General features: G+C 44.7%; 1 protein-coding gene across 9 annotated transcripts in view; it reads right to left on the bottom strand.

Moving 5' to 3' along the window:
- Positions 1-19,710, bottom strand: part of ACIN1 (apoptotic chromatin condensation inducer 1) — a 32,434-nt gene that overhangs the window by 3,575 nt on the left and 9,149 nt on the right. For 2 of the 9 annotated variants that reach the window (XM_087423620.1, XM_087423633.1), the window contains 10 exons: positions 16,736-16,824; positions 14,509-15,771; positions 13,795-14,007; positions 12,872-12,987; positions 9,045-9,104; positions 5,407-5,548; positions 1,910-1,952; positions 928-1,061; positions 678-830; positions 2-143 (listed from right to left, as the gene is read on the bottom strand). In XM_087423620.1, coding sequence (XP_087279746.1) covers positions 2-143; positions 678-830; positions 928-1,061; positions 1,910-1,952; positions 5,407-5,548; positions 9,045-9,104; positions 12,872-12,987; positions 13,795-14,007; positions 14,509-15,771; positions 16,736-16,824 — 2,355 coding nt within the window. The other 7 variants (XM_004421234.3, XM_004421236.3, XM_087423626.1 and 4 more) reach the window with 6 other exon arrangements.

The raw sequence follows: 19,710 nt of genomic DNA, 5'->3' as shown, positions 1-19,710 counted from the left end.
CCTTTCTTTACTTCGTGCTCCACAGGTGGGGGCAAGGCCACCTCTACTGAAACCTGGGGAGGTATAGGGGGTTCTGCTTCAGGCTCCTTCTCTTCTTCCTCCTCTTCCCTCTGCCCATTCTCCTGGCCCTCTGCAGGCACTACCTGTAAGGTATCAGATAAAGTAGAGGTTCTTAAACTCCAAACTGGCACATTCTTTTCAGCCCCTGGCTTCCTGGTGAGAGAGGGTGGTACACTCAACCTAGCATGTTCCTTCCACTGGGGGAAAGATTTCATTATTAAGTTCACCTCCGCCAGACCCTGGGATTGTTAATGCCTCAACTCTGCCATGAGGAAAACTAAGGCAGGAGTCGGCATTTTTCACATTTTTTCTGTATAGGGCAAGATGGTAAATTATTTTAGGCTTTGTGAGCCATACAGTTTCTGTTGCAACTGTTCAACTCTGACATTATGGCACTCAAGCAGCCACAGACAAGAGTAAATGAACTGGTGTGGCTGTGTTCTAATAAAACTCGATTACAGGCAGCAAGCTGGACGTGGCAGCCTGCTGACCCCGAGAAGGGCCAATCAGCCCCACCCTCTGCACAGACAGGCGACTTCTCTTCTAGGACTCCATCTTAGCTCCTCAGCTCCGCGTCCGCTGCCCCCTCCCCCGACACTAGGGTGCAGGAGCCTTACCTGAGTGACGGTCCGGCATATTTTCAGCCCCTTGTCATGGGTCCCATCGTCACCATTACGCTCTGTTTCATCCTCAGAGATTCGGGAGTCATCAGCATGAAGATCCACAACAGCCTCCTGCCCCGCCAGGGGTTTGATGTCGGGGATGAGGCTCTGGGACACAGATACCCCCCACCCCGTTACACTGGGCCCATGTCTACTCCCATCTCAACATGTCTCGTCCTCCCTTCCCCGGCTCCTCCCACCTCACCTTAAGTGATTCAGTGGTGATACTGATGGAGGGTTTCTTCTGTGTGGTGGCTGTGCTGGCTCCCCAACGCCGCTTCCGACCAGGCTGGCCCCCCTCTGTGTCACTGTTTCCAGCTGGAACCCCCTTGGAAGCTGCTGTCCCCAAGAAATAGGACCCAACAGTTAGATGGTCTCAGGCCCTCTGCTGGTTCACACCACAACACCCACAGATAGCCTTCGACTCAAGTTTTAGTAAAAGGTAAACCTAAGGAAATGATATTTGGGGGCTGGGGAAACCGTGCTTCAGAGTGAACAACAGAAGGACTGGAGCCACTGCCTGACAGACGGAAACTACTGATCTTGAAGGCAATGTGGTCGGGGTAACTAGACTGGTGAGCAGTTGAAACTTTTAGTGGTAGAAATATCTGAAGTGCTGGAGAAGACAGACTCAGAACAAGGGAATGCAGAAAAAACAAGACTACGTGATACTAAAATCTAAGTCAAGTTAATTTAAGATCATGATGTGATCTATAAAGATCTCTTATACTTTTCTCAATTCAGAGTTCCTCATTGGGAAAATGTTAAAAATGTCACTGTTTGAGGGGTAGAACCCTCTCATTTTCTCAGATGCTCTTTTAGAATAAAGCATAGACTCGTAAGCATTATATAGGAGCCCCTCAAAGTCACTCCTGGTTCTGCGGGTTCAGATATCTGAAAGAATAAATGCATGTAGGACTGGACAGGAAACAGTGAGACACCTCAGTTTATCTCACTAGAGTTAAGACAGAAATATGGCTGCGAAAAATGACAGGGATTGTCTGAAGTTTTGAATTTCAAAATGGAACCCTACATATGCCAAGAAGGTTGACTGGCTGGGTGGAGGTGGTGGGGTGGGAGGGGGTGACCCAAGAATCCCACTGAGAGCGAACAGGAATCTATTCCTCTATGAACTCGGATTTTCCTGGTATTCTTGACCTTGATCAGGGATGTGGGGCTGGACTTACAGACAACGGAGATCTTCCTCTTGAATGATTTGGGCAGCGAGCTCTGTATAGAGAAGAGAAAGGGAAAAAAGAGAAAGAGACACACCCCACAGAGAGGGGGGAAAGAGGTTAGATGGGGCAGTCTCAGCATAGGCTCCAAAGACACAGAGAGAGAGAGACACAGAGACAGACAGAGACCAAAACAGAAGCGGCAAACGGCAAAAACGAAGCAGAATCAATGCAAGTTAGAGAAAAAAATAAAACCAAACATCACAGCAGGGAAAAGTCATCTAGTCCATATCACACCTGTGTATTAGCTTAACCAGAAATAAGCTGGAAGAGGAATTCAGCAGTCTCACAGCCCTTTAAAGGCGTTGGTCACGCCCTCTTCCACTGTCTCTACAGGGCGAGAGGATGCCAGCCCAAGAAGCCGTGCCCAGAACTGGGTCATCTAGTCCTCCGAGGTCTTCCTTGCTACCTCGAGGAAAACACGAGGAAACAAGGAAAACCCACTCTGGGATGGCAACTTCAACAAAGTAACCCTCCTCCTTTTCTCAATGTCCAGCCTGACATCCACCGACAGTGGCTGTGAGTCACTCAGACAGCGACTGTCAGGACTGCCCAGACCCCCGGCAGCACCAGACCCAGGGGAGACGAGACTCCTGCGCCCAGTGGCCGCAGAAAGAATTGAAAGGTGTCTGTGCTAAAGGAAGGTTTTTACAAAGGCAGACTGTCCCCAGGGGAAGTCTCAGACTTCCCAACCACTGTATAGAGCTCTACGCGGAGCCTGAATGTGTCCTCTGTGGCCAGGGTTTAAGCCTTAGTGGCTCTGCCAAGGACCAGAAACTTCCAAACTTTCTTTCCAGCAAGTTTCTGCCCCAAACATTCAGTAGGGAAAGACTATGGACAGAGCAAAAAGAGGAAGAGAGAGAGAAAAGGGGAATAGAGCATTTTTAGATTTAAATGCTTATTTCTGGAAAAACTAAGACCTACCACCCTTCTAAAGGGTAGGGCAGGACCCTCTTGATAAAATCCCTTTTCCCCATCCACCCCTCAGCCCCGTTTGTGTCGTCTAACCAAGTCTCCTTGGTCTCCGTTAAGGGCCAGCCTGACCCCTAGCCGGGCCGCTCTCGATGGGTAAGTTAGTGAGAAAAAAAAAGGTCTTAATTAAAACAGGAAAACATGAACCAAATAAATAAATAAATCCAATAAAGAAATCAGAAAAATAAAGATAAAGAAAAAAATTAAAATAAAAGATTTTAAAAAAAGAAGAAGAAGAAAATAAAGAAGAAAATAAACTAGGAATATGACAAATGTTCCAGGTACCATCTCACACCTGGGATCTTCAGTTCAGCCAATCGCACCTCACTGTGTACTGTATCTAGTCAACCGCCGGTCCAATCAGAATGAGCCCTCCCTGCTAGGCGCTGTGCAATTGGTGGGGGGTTGGGTTGGCAAAAAAGGTGGGCGCACGGCGTGGTGGTCAGCACGGCACTGCCAGAGTCCTCCCAGGGGCGCAGGGGGGGCGGGAGGGAAACGTGTAGGGGGACGCTGCCCAGTTTCCATGATGTCAAGACAGTTCACTGGTGGTGGCCAGGCTCAGCGAGGGGTACAGGGGGAAAAGGGGCAGAGACATCAGTCCCAGCCCTGTAGGGGCATCATCTTGCAGTCCCTGATGAGATGGCCTGTGAGTAGCAGGAATGGTCCTGGCCTTTCATCGTGAGAGGCAGGCAGGACCCTATGTCCACCAGTGGCAGGCTGCAGCAACACCACCACCCAATACTTGGAATCCAGGTGATGACTCCAGAGTCCCTTTCTCCTCTGCCTGTAACTGGGGAGGGGGTCCTCTCACCGAGTGGGATCATGGAGCCTCTGATGAAGGCAGCCTGGGGGTAGTAGTGGATAGCCCCAGGACCCGGCACACATTCAGCAGCAAGGTCAGAATACTTTTCTTCTGAGTTGTGTGTGGCATCTCCTCAGGGACTCCAGCTGAGACAGTGGTTCCAGTCAGGTGGATGGATGAGCCCCTGCCTCCAGGGATGGAGGAGAAGTTGGAGCAACCAACATGCTGCCCTTCACCATGGACAACAGGGACCAAAGGGAAGTCCATCTGATGAGCAAGTGGTGATACATGGCTGGGCTGTCATCAGCATTAAATCCCTGGGCTCAGACCCTAGACATCTCTGCAGGGTTCCTAGTCGTCACAGCTTAAGCAGAGAGCCCCACTCGGTATTTTACAGCACGGCACTGTGATCACAAACATTGACTCTTTAGGAGGTCTTGGTGCCCTAGATGGGAATCCCAACAGTCTGTAGCAAACAAGGCAACCCACAGTCCTCAAAAGGGCAAGGGCATGTGGGCAGGCGCCCCAGCAATGATACAAGCTCTTCTTGGGGTGTCCCAAATAGGGAGATGATGCAAGTCCACCCCTTTCCAAATGACTTTTGCTTTCTCAATAGAAGTCTCTCCAGAACAGTGCTCTTCTTGGCCCCCTGATGTAAGCAAGGCAGGGAGGCAAAAGGGGGCCCATCACAGGATCCCATACACATGCCCCCCTCTGGCCAAGACACCTGGATAGCAGACTCGGCTCTGACTGGGCAGCTCAGTAGCAGCGGGTGGGTCCAGAGGAAGAGGCGGCATCAGCGATTGGCCAGTTGGGCAGGGTTATATTTTACGGGCGGATTATCGTACATGAGGTACTTGGACAAAGTTTTACGGGGAAGAAGGACCTTGTAATAAATAATATTCTGCACATCAAATCACTTTCACCGGCCCCCACCCCCGCAACACACACCAAAGAAAGGCTACACACACAACACTCCCTCCCACCCGTTTACCCCACTCCCAAACCCAGCTAATTCTTTCTCCAATACTTTAAGAGCCAAGAAGACTTCGCTGGCTCTGATGGGGGGAGCCCCCTGAATTGGGTGCAGGACATAAGATAATATATATGCCAAAAAAAGAGGTAGAGGGGTCAGAGAAATGGAGACGGGGCCTTCAGGATCATGCCAGGTGCTGGCTTCCAAGTGGCTACATCTCTGCAAAGAGACCACTGGGGGGCAGATGAGGAACAAAAATTCCTCAGCATGGCTGGTCAGCTGAGAAACACCAAAGCCCACTAGGTGGCGTTGAGCTCCAACAGGCTTTTAAAAAGGAGGGAAAGCTAAAGTAGTTAGTTACCTCAGGGAGAAGCTTGAGAAGGTAGCAGGGAAAGCTGAGCTCGAGTCTTAGATAATCTAAGGGCCATTAACTGACTTTCCCGTTAGTTACAAACTTCCAAGAGACTGCACTGCACTACCTCCCCAACCAGGGAAGGGGAACGAATGAGCCCTGTCTCCATCACAAGGGGTCTCCCTTGCTAAACCAGCGAATTCTCCCTTGGCCCTATCCTGATCCAAGTCTCCATCTAGCCCCTTCTTTAATCTATCCCACTGTGTAAGAGGGATCACCAGAGTGTCTACTCTTTCCCCTAGGTCCACTCCTGCCCACCCACCCCAACAGGTGGCTTGGATATTTACCTCTTTCTTCTCCTCATCTTCGGCACTGCCTTCTGGGCGGTCATCATTGCTGACTTGGTCTGCACTAGGCATGGGGGGCTCGGGAACCTCATTTTCAGGTCTGTTTTCACTTGTGTCCATGGTCACTTCCTCCTTCTCCTCACTGACAGTATGGGGGGAGGATGGGAGGGAAGGGCAGGAAAGAACCAAGGGGAAGAGAGAGCAAGACTTTAGGTTTTGGGTCAGGAAACCCCCATGCCTCATCACTTGGGTGGGAAGAGGAGGGCTGCTTTTCAGATCAAACTAGAGAGCTTGCCCCCACAGGAAGAGTGGGAAACCGTTTTTCTTGGGGAAAGAGCATAGATCACAGCAACCACATCCACCCACTGCCCAGATGGGATAAAGCTGTGTCGTGTGGGGTCAGGACTCCAACTGTTTGTTCTTAGGTAATTCACCAGAGTAATTCACCAGAGTACTCCTGTATGAAGAGGAGAAACACCCTCTCTGGAAACAATCCCTCAAAAGTGACTGTGATTTGCGCACAACCCTGTGGCCTCCCTATCCCCTGGCACCTTTATTTAACAAAACTGCATGAGAAACTAAGGGAAGGCTGATTCCTTAAAAAGACGAGACAGAATGGCCATGGTTGTGGCAAATGGTCCCAACCTTGTGTTTAATCAACTGCTTAATAGGTAAAGGCCTACCGACCCAGAGGCTCTGGAGACACCAGGAATGGAGAAATGGTGGGGGTGGGGCTGCAGAGAAAGGAGGGCTGGTGAGGGTTCAAGCTTCAACAAGGACCCTCCCTCTTCCAGAAGGGAAGACTATAACTGCTGGAGGGTATGAAAGCTCAGAGAAGAATCAGGCCACTTTTACCTGCTCAGAGGTGTAGGAATTGTTCTTATATTCAGCTTTCGCCCAGTTTCTCCCACTCCCTCATTCCAACTTCCAAGAGATAAAGAGAGCAGGCCTCCCAGTCAGGACACGCCCTCCCCCACACCATGCATCCCCCCCCAACACTGAACCCACTCCCCCACTGAATCACACAAGTTAGCTCCCATTTCAGGCAATGAATCCCAGAGATTCACTTCAGATAAACTATCTTCCCATTTTCTTTTTCTGCCTTCATCTCTAACGTCTATCTCTAATCTCACCCCCACTACCACCCAAACACTGGGGAAAAAATATCAAATCAAGATGATCAGAGGCCTAAGTTTCATGAGAGGGGAAAGCAAGCCTCCCCAGGCTGATAACCACCACCAAAAAACTCAGCATTCCTGACAGGCTGCCTGACACCCAGAGGTCAGAACAGCCTCCCCAGAGCAGGCAGGGAGGGATGCACGGGAAGGGGGAGGGGAAAATCGGAACTGTGCCCCCAGCTAACAGGCCCCCACAGAAACACGCGCTTCAACTGCTGAAATCTAAAGAAAAAGCTTATCCAAAAAATACCTATTTCCCACATAGAAAGGGCAAGTGGGGCCAATTAGAAATCGGGCAGGAAGGACAAAGGGGGAAAGCAGAATGACTGAAAACAAACCAAAACGAAAGACGGAGTGAAAGCCATGGGGAAGAGAAGGAAGATGAGGTGGGCTAAGCGGTGGGGAAAAGGGATACATGGAAACTTGAAGCTCTCACCCTTCTTTGCTTTCTGATAACATGATTTTTTTTCTCCCCCTGGAAGTGCTGTTTATCCCTTTCTGGAATGGAAGAAATAACAAAAACCAAACAAAAAAAAATCCTAAAAAAATTTTTAAAAAAACAAACACCTTCCTTGTCCCAAGATCCCACCACCTCCTCCCCAGCCACCCGATCCAGAGAGAGAAAATCAAGATGCAGCAACTGGGGATCCAAAAAATGGTAAATGGAAGGGGAGGTGGTGGTGGTGGTGAGGGGAGGCTAAAAGAGATCTGGCTTTTAAGAGATAAGCGTTAGGTCCTCACGGCAAACCCCGAGTTCAGCTGGATTGGTCTCTCTGGAGAAGGAGGAGGAAGCGGGCCAGGCTGCTGGTAGTAGCTGGCTCTATTGTATTGGCGGAGCGGCGGCGATCAGCCGGAGACATGCAGGGGAGCCATCTTGCCACTTACCCAGCAGCCCGTGTGTGCGGATGGGGGAGGGCCCTGCTGCAGCAGGGGAGGGGAAAGAAAAGAGGGAGGGCGCTGAGTGAGCAAGGTTCTTATCCTCTGGCAGGCCACAGGGAGCTCACTGCTGGCTCAATAGGCCTGGCCTTTTTCCTTCTTTTCTCAGGTTACAACAGCTACCGAGGCCTAGCCCCACAGGGAGAGGGTGCTCTCTCCTTGTCTTCCCAGGGGGCGGGGAGGGGGCTGGGTGGAGAGGACACACAAAGTTACAGCTGCTTGCTTGGAAGATTCCAGAGAAGAAGAAAGGAAACAGCAGAGCTGGGAGTGAAACATGATTAAAGGAGGAAGATAACAAAGCCAAAGTTGAAAGAGACACAGAATGGAGGAGTATGAACAATTTTTTATGTGCCCACCTCCCTCTCTCCAAGAAGCCACTCGTGGAACACTGAAACCAACTCAGCCAGTTAGCTGTTCAAGGTGGGGAGGTGGGATGAGAATTGGCACTATCCAATCACTACAGTAAGTGGCTGCTCACCCCAGCAATGACCACATGTTACTACTCCAACCTGCCCTCTCGCCAGGGATGGTGAAAGGAGTGGATAAGCAGAGAGTTCCTTTCTGAATTCCCTGTAGAGGGGGGAGAGGTGTCTCTGAAGAGATGACAGACAACTTTGTTTCACAAAGTCTTTAATAAGGTCACCCTGCCCCAGGGTCCACTGGAGCCAGAAAGGAAAAGGATAAACAGCACAAGGGGACCTTGGTTGGCTGAAGCCTGAAGGCCACTTGAAGCAAGGGCTCCAAGGTGAGGGCTGTGAAGTAGATAAGGGTGGGGGTGATCCGCTGGGCAGAAAGTGACTGGGAACTAAACGGAAATTATTAATCATGGGCATCTTCACCAGACTAAATGTGAAACAGGAAGCTGACTCTTAACCATTCAAAAAAAACACTTGAGTAGATGTTCAAAATGCTCATTTGTTGACTGCAAAGGTGCTCCTTTTGTATCCTAGTGGCAGTAGAGGTTTAGCACTAAGACAAGCTTCTGGGTACTTAACCAGGAATAAAATTTCCTCCCTGCTGCTTAAAATCTTAAACTTACACGCCAACTGCATGCTAAAGCACTCATGCTTATACACTACTCTAAGAGTTCCTTTTCACTGGGTAGTCTCGGTCTGCTCAATGAGATTGAGAGTTCTAGAGTCAAACTGGCTAGGGCCCAATCTTGGCCGTGGCCCCACCCCCATATAAGTGATGTGATACTGGGCAAGTCCCTTATTCTGTGCATCTATTTCTTAACCTGTGAAGTGGAGATAACAACAATACCTATCTCACGGAACAGCATGATAAGGGTTCACTCTTAAGAGTCTGGTTTGGACGACACCCCAGGTCAAGGTAAGGATGTGCATAAACACATATACATTTAATAGACCATTATTTCATTTGATGCCACCTACGGAGTTTTGGAGTTTCCTCAAACAGTAGACTGCTCTTTCTCGGATGCAAAGGCATTCAGTAACTGGCTTGACAGATTTTCGGTAATGCCCTCATCGCTGTATAATAACCGCTGGTTTACTTGCCCCTCACCTCCACTCTGCAGAGTTCCTCAAGGTCGGAGACTGCATCCCTTGGCCCCTAGCCCAGGGCCTAACACAAAGAAATTCTCAGTAAATATTTCTGAATTAGGTTGTCATTGTGGGTACCAAGTGGACACTTTAATAAATGCTTGCTGAACTAAAAGTATTCTTCTTAAAAATTTTTTTCAGATTCAATTTCTACAGAGAACATTATCCTCAAACACCCTCAAATAAATGTTCTCTGTCCATCAATTGTCCTAAAATACCTTCAGCTGCCAATATGCCTCTCCAGAAGTAGCTTCCTTGGAGGAAGAATTTTCTTTTATTGGAAATTCTATCTCGTTTTTTCAAGAATAAGAATGTTACCACGTTATCTTTGGCCTTCTTAAGACACAGCGAGTTTGTGCCGCCTATTTCCCCGTGATCAATTCTGTGGGATCCAAGAATTCCCAAGACTTTATTTTCATAAGAAAAAGAGGAATTCTTGAAATTGCCCCAAAAGGGGACTTGATCTACTTGTAGGACCAGTCCCAAAGCCTTGTCAGCTATGTGTCAGAGCTCCACGCAGCTTTTCTGTGTAGTCTCTTTGAGACAAAAGGCATCTCCCTTCCCACTTATTTAAGTTCTTGCACAAATGTTTCTGATATCTTTGAAAAATATGTGAAATTGCATGGGGGTTGGGGGTGGGGGATATCTATCCACAATTAAATAGCACACAAAGCATTTGTAGCCCCGAAGAAAAGGAGAGAACTACTTGGAGGCTAGTAACATCACATTACAGTTCATATCTGATTATGAATGAGATTCAGAGAAGCTAATGGAAAAGGAAATTTCTGTAAGCATATATGTTTGAATTTTAGTTATTGTACAAAATTCATGAGCAGCTAAGAACCTGATGTGAAATTTAATAAGAAATAGTGGGATTTGACTACCCTCAGGCAGTGAGATTTAAATATAGAATACCCTCAGGAGCATGCTAGTTCCAAGATAATCAAGGACAGTATGATTTTGGTGGTGTGTGTTCTTAGATACCAATTTCTTAGTGATCAAACTCTACCGATGACAATAAATTCTACTTTTTAAAAATATGGGTCATTTGCTATATTGGCATTGTAGGTCCCCTGGGGAGTATCAATTACACTGTCATATTGGCTTAAAGGGCCATTTCCTTCCTCCTGCTCAGGCAAAAAGACAAATAAGCATAGTGCCAAGAACCCAAAGCTGCTATTGCCTGCAAGGTTTGTGTACACAGGAAGTTTGTACTCAGAAAAATTCAGGTTTGAATTAACTACTGCTAGATGATACAGCTGCCCATACAAAGTTCTTTTTTTTCTCTCTTTTTTTTTTTAACGTAAAAAGAGAGTACCATTATTTTCTGCTGTATGAGGACCTTTTGGTTATACGCGTAGCAGGCAAAAGACTGGATTCTGGAACACGGCTCAACTGAAATAGGACTGAGGGCTCATAAATTCCTGCTCCAAGCAATGAAAAAGACACCTTACCTCATAAATCTAGAATTCCTTAGGCCACAATCAGAATCAGAATGTATTTAACCAAGCACAGCAAAAAAGTTAGGCAATGTCTTCCAAGTGGTGAGAGGTCCTTGAAGTAAAGCTTAATTTTTTTTCTTAACATGTTATTGAATCAATAGGCCCTAGCTCTGTTTTTTAAAGTCATGTGACTTCTTGTTGAGACAGACAGGAAAACCAAGGTTAAGCCACAAATGGTCTTTTCCATTTAGTACTGTTGATGCCATTTCTAAAATTGGCCAGGACTCCAGAGGTCACCAGGCTGAACACTAGGACTCTAGAGGGGTGAAAGACCAGGAGGAGTGTTGTGAATCAGTTGTAGGGCCTCCAGAAATGTAGGCAAACTTCTCAAAGATTCATTTACCAAATCCATTGCCAGAATAGCCCATGGGTTTAGGCCTTTGGGCATGTCTTTTGGATAGGCTGCTGAATAGACCATCTGGAAAGCAGGCAGAAGGAAAGCAGGTAAGAGGGATGCATGTGAGATACTCCTGAGCTCACACTGCATTTCTAATCTATAGGCTGCTCCACTGAAGCCTGCCTAGGCAACAATGGACAACCTCTGTATTTGCCCAAGGGGCCACTTGTCTATCACCTTGCCAGGATCAATGTGACTAGATTACCTCAGTCATAAAATGAAGATCAAAGCCACCCTTACCTGGGGAGAAAAACCCTGTATATGACTCCAAACTTCATCTGTCCTGGACTTGCATGCAAAAGTCCAGAAATAAAGATGCTTCAAAACAGCATAAAGTGCCATTCTACTGCCAGGATGTCATAGAACTTTAGGGCAAGAAAAGAGCTTTTCAGAAAATTACTTGTTCTCAAGGTGCATAGGAGGCAGTTGCTCAGGCCCAATTAGTAGCAGGCTGTCAACACCTACTTCGAAACTGCCATTATACAAACGACACGCGGTACCCCCTTGGGATGGAGGAGGGGAGGGCAGCTATTATCTCTGGTTGATGGATATGGAAGGGAAGGTGTCACCCCATCTCCTCATCGATGGTGTAGCTGGGGAATCCTGAACACCTTCCAGAGAATCCGCTGGATTTTCACTTTATGGTCCTAGAAGAAAAACTCTTTTCCAAAGGATAATGTACCCATCCCAAAAGGGAAAAATAAAAACTTTTCAAAGGAAGTAGAGTGAAGTTTTGGCTTTCAAACCAAAAATGTAATGGCCACAAGATGGCAGCAGAGGCAAAAATATTAGAAGGGACAGTAGCAAGGGTATATCCCAAGGCAAAAGATACACAGTAAGGAGCACAAAACTATCATTAAAGTCATAAGGAAATGAGATAATAAATCACGTCACCTGCCCACCACCCTCCAAAATCACAGGCAAAAGACAGTCTGAAGCTCTCAGAAGAATGTAAATCATTAGTCTTTTACATAAGGGGGAAAAATCATACTGATGGTATTAGTGTTAAAATGACATAAAAACAATCATGGAACAACTTTAGGCCAACTGTCTATACAGGACATTCCCCAAAGCAGTACAGGATTCCTAAAGTCTAAAAGCTAAGCCATCTTATTTCCACAATGCTTTTCTTGTTCATTTCCCAGGAGACTTTGAAGTCAGGCATTTTGTTTCAATGGCTTCTTAATTTATAACATCTAGCTCAGAATAACGAAGGACATACCTGTTCAATTTCAAATTTTAAACTGATATAAGAGATTTTTCTAGGACTAAATATAAGGAATAAAAAACCCACATTATTTGTATAAATGATAAAATCAAGGGTCTTAGGGGCCCAGGAATAAGCTTCTGACTTGATATGGACTTTACTTTTTGCTGTACTGTATGCTGTTAAGAGCTAACTAAGATAGACTGTGCTTAATAAATTTAATGACAGATAATAACCAGGGAAAATACAGACACTAAAAACCAGCACCCTCTTGTGCTTTTCTTTGTAGACCCTCAGTATCCTTTATTAAACTGTTCCTAGGCTCAGTTGGAGCTGATAAACGTGAGCTACAGATTGAGTTAAGATGCCCTGAGTCAATTTCCTTACACCATCTTTAGTTTGGGAACAGAAACCTCTGCTGACTGCTCCTTAAAGGAATTATTTTGGTTAGATGATTCCAGATATGGGTTTCCTTACGCTCTCACCGCTACTTTCCAGACTACTTTAAGAGTTCTGGTGGCAGCTGCCAACACAGTAACTGAAGTCTAGCCTTTGTCCAGATAAAGCTCTGCCTACATGTTTTAAAAGGAAACTAGACAGCTTCGTCAAAGAACTCCAGGGAGCAAAGAACTATGACACACTTCTCGGTCCCTGTTACACCCCAGGTGAGATATATCACTTACACTGTGAGATGACTCCTTTCTGATTCCAGTAGGTGAGAAGTCTGAGTCTCTGAGGTTTGGGGCTGTGTGGCAGCTGGTGGCTCTGCCTCTTCAGCTTCACACTTCTTTGGGCTCCCCTGTCAGGACAAACATAGCAAAACAAACATAGCAACGTACTTAAATCTGCTTGGTTTCTTTTCTTTAACGTGGAGCTGGTAAAAGGCAGAGCAGGACACAGTACTAGCTCCACACACAGCCCTATATATCTTCGTTATTTCATTTTAGAAAGTGGAATGGAATACTGCTTAAAGAACTTCTACTCCAGCAATCATTTTATTAGAATTCTTTTTCGAGGGCTGGCCCCATGGCTTAGCAGTTAAGTGCGCGTGCTACACTACTGGCAGCCCGGGTTTGGATCCCAGGCGTGCACCGACGCACCGCTTCTCCGGCCATGCTGAGGCCACGTCCCACATACAGCAACTAGAAGGATGTGCAACTATGACATATAATTATCTACTGTGGCTTTGGGGGAAAAAAAGGAGGAGGATTGACAATAGATGTTAGCTCAGAGCCAGTCTTCCTCAGCAAAAAGAGGAGGATTAGCACGGATGTTAGCTCAGGGCTGATCTTCCTCACAAAAAAAAAAAAAAGAATTCTTTTTCGAGAGAACTGAGAAAAGGCTTCCTTTGGGGCAGAAAAAAGACTTTCTGAGGAAGAACGACCTTGAGAGCCTCGGAGATGAGAACTCTGCTGCTTGGCCTCATGTAGAGCTTCCATGAACCCAGGAGTTAGAAATGAGTTAAGCGGAATCTAACAGGTATCCCAAACTCCTTCATTTCTGTTGAACCCTGTCCATACTGACCTTTCAGTTTTATAGTTAACACAACAAGGAAAATCACGCCTAATCTTCCATCTCCCTCTAGGGAGGGGGCATGATAGCCTACCCGGTCAGGCTGTAACCTCTGGGTCACATGCTTTTCGGCTGGCTCAGGTTGGCTCATACGCCTCACTTGGATAGAGGATGATGTGGAAGTCTCCTTTGGCTCAAGGACCTGCAGTTGTGGCACTGGTGGAGTTACAACCTCCTGACCAGAAGAGGGATCTTTGGTTTCAGTGTAGCTGGTGCTGCTGTCCCTGGAGACTCCAGGGCTCAGAGACTGAAGAAATGAAACACATAAGACAAATTATTTTATATAGTATATATTCAGTAGATCACTGAGTTTTCCAACTTACATTGACCCAATTTAATACTTTGGATCTTTCTGTCCCTATGTTTATTGCTGTTTGAGTTACTGATCTCCCTAACTTCCTAGACTACTCAACAAATTATTTATTAAGTCCCAACTAGGTGCTGGGTACTGGGATACACACATAAAAAGGCATGGCCATACCTTCAAGAAGTTGATAGTCTAATGGAGGAGATGGGTAAGTGGATTCAACATTCTTTGGAATCAAAGGGATTCAAAATGAAAAAGGATCCTATTTAGGGATCAATTAATTGAAAATTTAACTCTGAAATGAGGGGAAAGTAATCACTGAACTGGGACTAAAGGAAGCTTTTCCTATTCCTGCCAGAAATCATGATAGGTTCTCCCGGGGTTGAAAAACACTGGAGTACAGAAAGAACATCAACGCAACCAGGATTTTCCCACACTTACTTTTCTGCTGCTGCTTGATGCTGAACGGGAACGAGAATGGGAACGTGACCTGGACTCTGATGTTGATCTAGAGCCCATCTTGGATCTACCACAAGGGTTGGTGTGAGTACGTGCCCGAGATACACCTCTCTGCTTGGATCTTGGAGGTGAGTGAGACTGAGAGCCTGAGCTGTCAGGAGAGCGAGATCTTGATCTAGAACTGGAGGATGAAGATGAGGAGGACCGGCTAGAGGATGAGCCAGCTGATTGTTTTACTCTGTGGCTTGAGAGAAGGGTATGAGAAGCCCTTCTGTCTTCCTTCTGTTCCAAAGAAGGCTGTTTCAGAGACTGCTCAGTGACCCCTTTGGCCGGTGCTAATTCCTCGATTTTTAGAGAGAGCGGTTGAGCAGATTTTTCTGATTCAGTTTCAAGACTCTTCTGGGTTGAGGATTCAGCTAGTGTGCTTTTCTGAACTGGAGGCAGGACATTTTCCTTGGGCACTTTCTCTGCTGGAGATTCCGCTTTGGTGTCTGCAGGACTTGACAAAGGAGACAGGCCTCCCACCGACTGGACAATATGCTGAGATATTAATAGCTCCCTGGCCTTAGCATCTGTATTAGGAGGAGATAACTGAATGAGGACAGGAGGGGCTGGGCCTTCCATGGGCTCTATTTCTTCTTCACTTTGGAGTTGTGTATTAGGTGGTGAAGATGCTTCCTTGGTAAGTAAAGGTGGGGGAGTCTCCTCCTCACTGGCAGTCTGCTCTGGCTGCAGCACAAGAGGGGCCTTCTCCAGATCTTCAGTCAATCGAGGAGGGGAAGGGGACTTTGATTTTTCCTCCAAGCCTTTTGAAGATTTTATTTCTCTTTCTTCTTCCTCAAGGGGAGAAGTTGTTTTCACCTCTTTTTCCTGCTGATGTCTGGCCAGATGACTTCTTCTAGCCTCTTCCTGGGACCTTGTAACTCTCCCTCCTCTCTCTAACCCCTCCTGTTCCTGGAATCTTATGGTTTGGGGTCTCTCATCCATCACCTCCTCTGGTTTTGCAATGGGTATCTCTTCTCCCTCTTCTTTCTTAAACTGTTTCAGGACTGGTGCATCCCTAGATTTTTGTCCCTCATCTTCTTCTTCCTCCTCTCCCTCCTCTTCTTCCTCTTCCTCTTCCTCCTCTTCTTCCTCTGTTTTCAAATTTCGATCTGCTCTGACCCTCAGGTTTCTGGAAGGTGTTTCTTGATCCTCTTCCTCCTCAACAGCCTGGCTGCACTCAGAGAGTTTAGCTGCTCTTGCCTGAAAGAAAAGATATACAATGGTTCCAAGTGTATTTGCTCACTATCAAGAGAGGAGAAAAAAGTATCTCACGAGACACACACAGGAAGGAGAAACTCAATGATATACACTTTCAGCAACCAGAAATAAGTGTGACAGTAGACAAACATGACTAACATACGCTCTTACAGGACTTAAAATAGAGTGACCAAGAGGAATAGAATAATGAAACTGCTAGTAGTTCATTTTTTAGCTTCAAGCTTTAAAAATAAATATAAACTGAATATCTAGAAAGTGTGTGGGGGGACTGACCTATTATCACTTAATGTGATTATTTTTTATCATTTTGGTATATTTAATTTTCTTCTCATCATTTATTTTCCACAGTCATAATTACAGTACACATATACTTTTGTATTCTGCTCACTTAACATCGTATCATATAGCTTTAAGGTTTTAATTGAATAATTATCTCTTTTCTAATAATGTGCTTTAGGAATATAGACCAAGCCTAACTTTTACAAGTTACTTTTATTTTCTATATATTCACTTAAAAATCTAAAGGCCAGAGCAGATCTAAATTAAAAAAAAAAAAAATGATGGGCCGGCCCCATGGCGTAGCAGTTAAATGCATGTGCTCCGCTGCTGGTGGCCCGGGTTCGGATCCCGGGTGCGCACCACCACACTGCTAGTCAGGCCATGCTGTGGTGGCGTCCCACATAAAGCAGACGAAGCTCGGCACGGATATTAGCTCAGGGCCAGTCTTCCTCAGCAGAAACAGGAGGATTGGCATGGATGTTAGCTCAGGGCTGATCTTCCTCACACACACACAAAAAAGAGAAAAAGATGATAAAGAGGAGAAAGATGACTGTATAGAAATCTAGAGAAACACCCATTCTGTAAGAGTCTGAGGAGGAAGAGGAGGAGGAGCTGTCCAAAGCACTACCCAAAGAGGTGATAGAAGCTTTAGGAGGTGTCTGGTTACCTGTCTGACCCTGGATGATCGTCTTTCTCCTTTCCTTGGTTTCTCATCATCAGATTCACCTTTCTCTTCAGAAACAGAGGAGCTTTTTCCTATCAAATGAAAGAAAATCAAGTCACACTCATAACGTGAATGTTCATTCAAGGCTGCCTTCTAAAATTCAATCATAGCATATGAGCTGGTCTATACATTATCTATATCAATTTTTTGACTTCTATGCAGAAGAAAAGACTACACACAGCCCTAAGGGTCAGGGTCTTATTGATAATTCCTGCTGTGCATGTCTGGAATATTTTTAATATCCCAAAGGCAATTCACATATTACAAATAACTCAAATAAATGTAAAATAATTACCAGTGGCTTCAAATTGTCTAGCAGGGATGTACAAATACAAAGTGCTGTTATTTCTATAAAATGTTTTGTCACTCTGAATCAAAGCTCAAGACTTCACTATGTTTAGTGTCCATTTTTTTGGACTGCCTATCGCTACCACTAGTTTTGACCAAAATATTATGACTAATATACCAGTTGTAAAACAACAATCTCACAAAATAAGTACTTAGATGAATGGTTTTCAGGGCCCTAAAGTTCCTAGAAATTATTTCAAGCCAACTGGACAGGGCCTCAGAAATGGGCCCTCTCAATTATGTTTTATATATGGAGCTCAAGGTGAGATTTTTTTTAAGGAAAAATAAGTTCTATTAAAAGAAAGCTTGAAAACCACTAATCTAGGTCATTCCAAAGAATAACTCCGTGTAAAACTGTAAAAAAATTTCACTCACATTCCATGAAGGAAGGTAACTGTGGGTAAATCAATTAAATAATTTGGGTCTCAATGTCTTGACTGAGAAAGAGGGGATGGACTGGAAGATTTCTAAGTTTCCTACCAGTATTGAACTATTACACAGAGTAGCAATGCAAATATTGATAAGAACCAGTTTAGAAAAGGGCCTAAAGATAATTATCTTCTAGACACTTACTCAGCTAGATTGGGGTCAGTTTTAATACAGTGCAAAGGGTGTAAATGATTCACAAAACCATGTTCTACACGAATAGTATTTAAACTAGTGCAGATAAGGCAGACAGTGTGAGCTCTAACCCAACGTCTTCGCTCATTTCTGTATCCCAACAATCTAAAATGAACTAGATCTTTGCTTTTGTAACTAAAAGAAGAAACTTCACTTGATTAACAGGATCTCTGAATATATACTATCTCATATCTGGGTTAGTGAATAAAAACTTGCATTATGAGTGTGTGTACAGGATCTGTGGTTAAGATATATAGTGACAGGCCAGATTCTTTAGCAAATATCTGAAGAATAATCTGTAAGAGATTAATAAATAATGTAGTGGCTGTAATAATCAATGATTTCATAACTAAATGACCTGAATAGGTTAAATTACAAAATGAGTAAAACCAAAACAAAAGACATTATTATTCATGAATTTTAGGCCAAGCTCCTTTGCAAGTATAAGGAGAAGAAACTTATTATAGTTTAACAAAAAAGGAAAAAAAGGCAGGGGGGTGTGATGAATAGGCAGAGCAGAGGATTTTTAGGGCAGTGCAAATACTCTGGATGATACTATAAGGATAGATACATGTCATTATACATTTGTCCAAACCCACAGAATGTACAACATCAAGAGTGAACTCTAAGGTATCTATGAACTTTGGGTGATTACGATGTGTGAAGGTAGGTTCACCAATTTTACGAAGTGTACCACTCTGGCGAGGGATAATGGGAGATTATAGGAGAGGCTATACACATGTGGGGGCACAGTGCATATGGGAAATCTCCATATCTTCCTCTGAATTTTGCTGTGAACCTAAAACTGCTCTAAAAAGTAACGTCATAAAAAAAAATCATTATTCAGATGCTCAAGAATTAAAAAGAAAAAAAGTAGGGGCCAGCCCGGCGGCATAATGGTTGGGTGTGCGTGCTCTGCTTTGGCAGCCCGGGGTTCACAGGTTCGGATCCGGGGCACAGACCTACGTACCACTTATCAAGCCATGCTGTGGCAGGCATCCCACATGTAAAGGAGAGGGGGATGGGCACGGATGTTAGCCCAGGGCCAATCTTCCTCAGCAACACCAGGAGGATTGGCAAGAGATGTTAGCTCAAGGCTAATCTTCCTCACCAAAAAAAAAAAAAAAAAAAGAAAAGAAAAAGAAAGAAAAAAAAAATATACACCAAAATATCAATTGTGGTTATTTTAGTTTGTAGGACTACTGGATAATCTAAAAATTTGTTTTTTCTAGTTTTGCAAATTTTCTTTAACGAATATACTACTTTTTGTAATAAGAAAACAAACATTTTTAAAAGGTTAAAAGCCTACACTCTGGAGGGAAAACCTATAGAAGAGATTCTCAGATACTTCTCAAATACTATAAACAGCTAAATTCATAGGCCTAGCCATCCCAAGTACTCGCTTTTATCACTGCAAGTTTTATATAAGAAACATTCTCTTGGTTGTTTTCTTTTCAATTTAAATACAAGAGTGATAAGCATATATTTAAAGTCATATGAAAGATGCTTTGTGGTAAATAACAGGCTTTCAATATGCACATATACGCTCTGAATAAATAAATGTGATTTTAGGGAAGGAAAAAAGGCATGTACAAAGTTGGCCACAGATAAATGTGTTAAACAGATCAAATGAGAGCTTTAGAGTTGCGGTTTTAAAATTAGATATGTACAAGCAAATAGCCTCTTTCTCCACCTATTACAAGCTGTACGCTATTCTATTAGATCATAATGTTATTTTGATATTGTAAAATGGCAGCGATAGGATTCTAGATGATTATTCCTCTGGAAGCATCTGAGTAATAAGTCATCGAAGAGGTGGGAAAAATGGACAGGGCTCTTCAGAAAGTTTTGGTCCTCACTGTTTTGCAAAAAAAGTGATAATTGGAGGGGACCCTCAGACATGAAATAAGCACTTGGTAAGCAATACAAAATATAAGGAAGAGATGAGG

The sequence above is a fragment of the Ceratotherium simum genome, chromosome 3 (genome assembly GCF_057802395.1).
Source record: "Ceratotherium simum simum isolate JZ-2026a chromosome 3, ASM5780239v1, whole genome shotgun sequence".
Classification (NCBI taxonomy): Eukaryota; Metazoa; Chordata; class Mammalia; order Perissodactyla; family Rhinocerotidae; genus Ceratotherium; species Ceratotherium simum.
The sequence above is the reverse complement of the archived record's forward strand: the minus strand, read 5'-3'. Positions and strand labels throughout refer to the sequence as shown.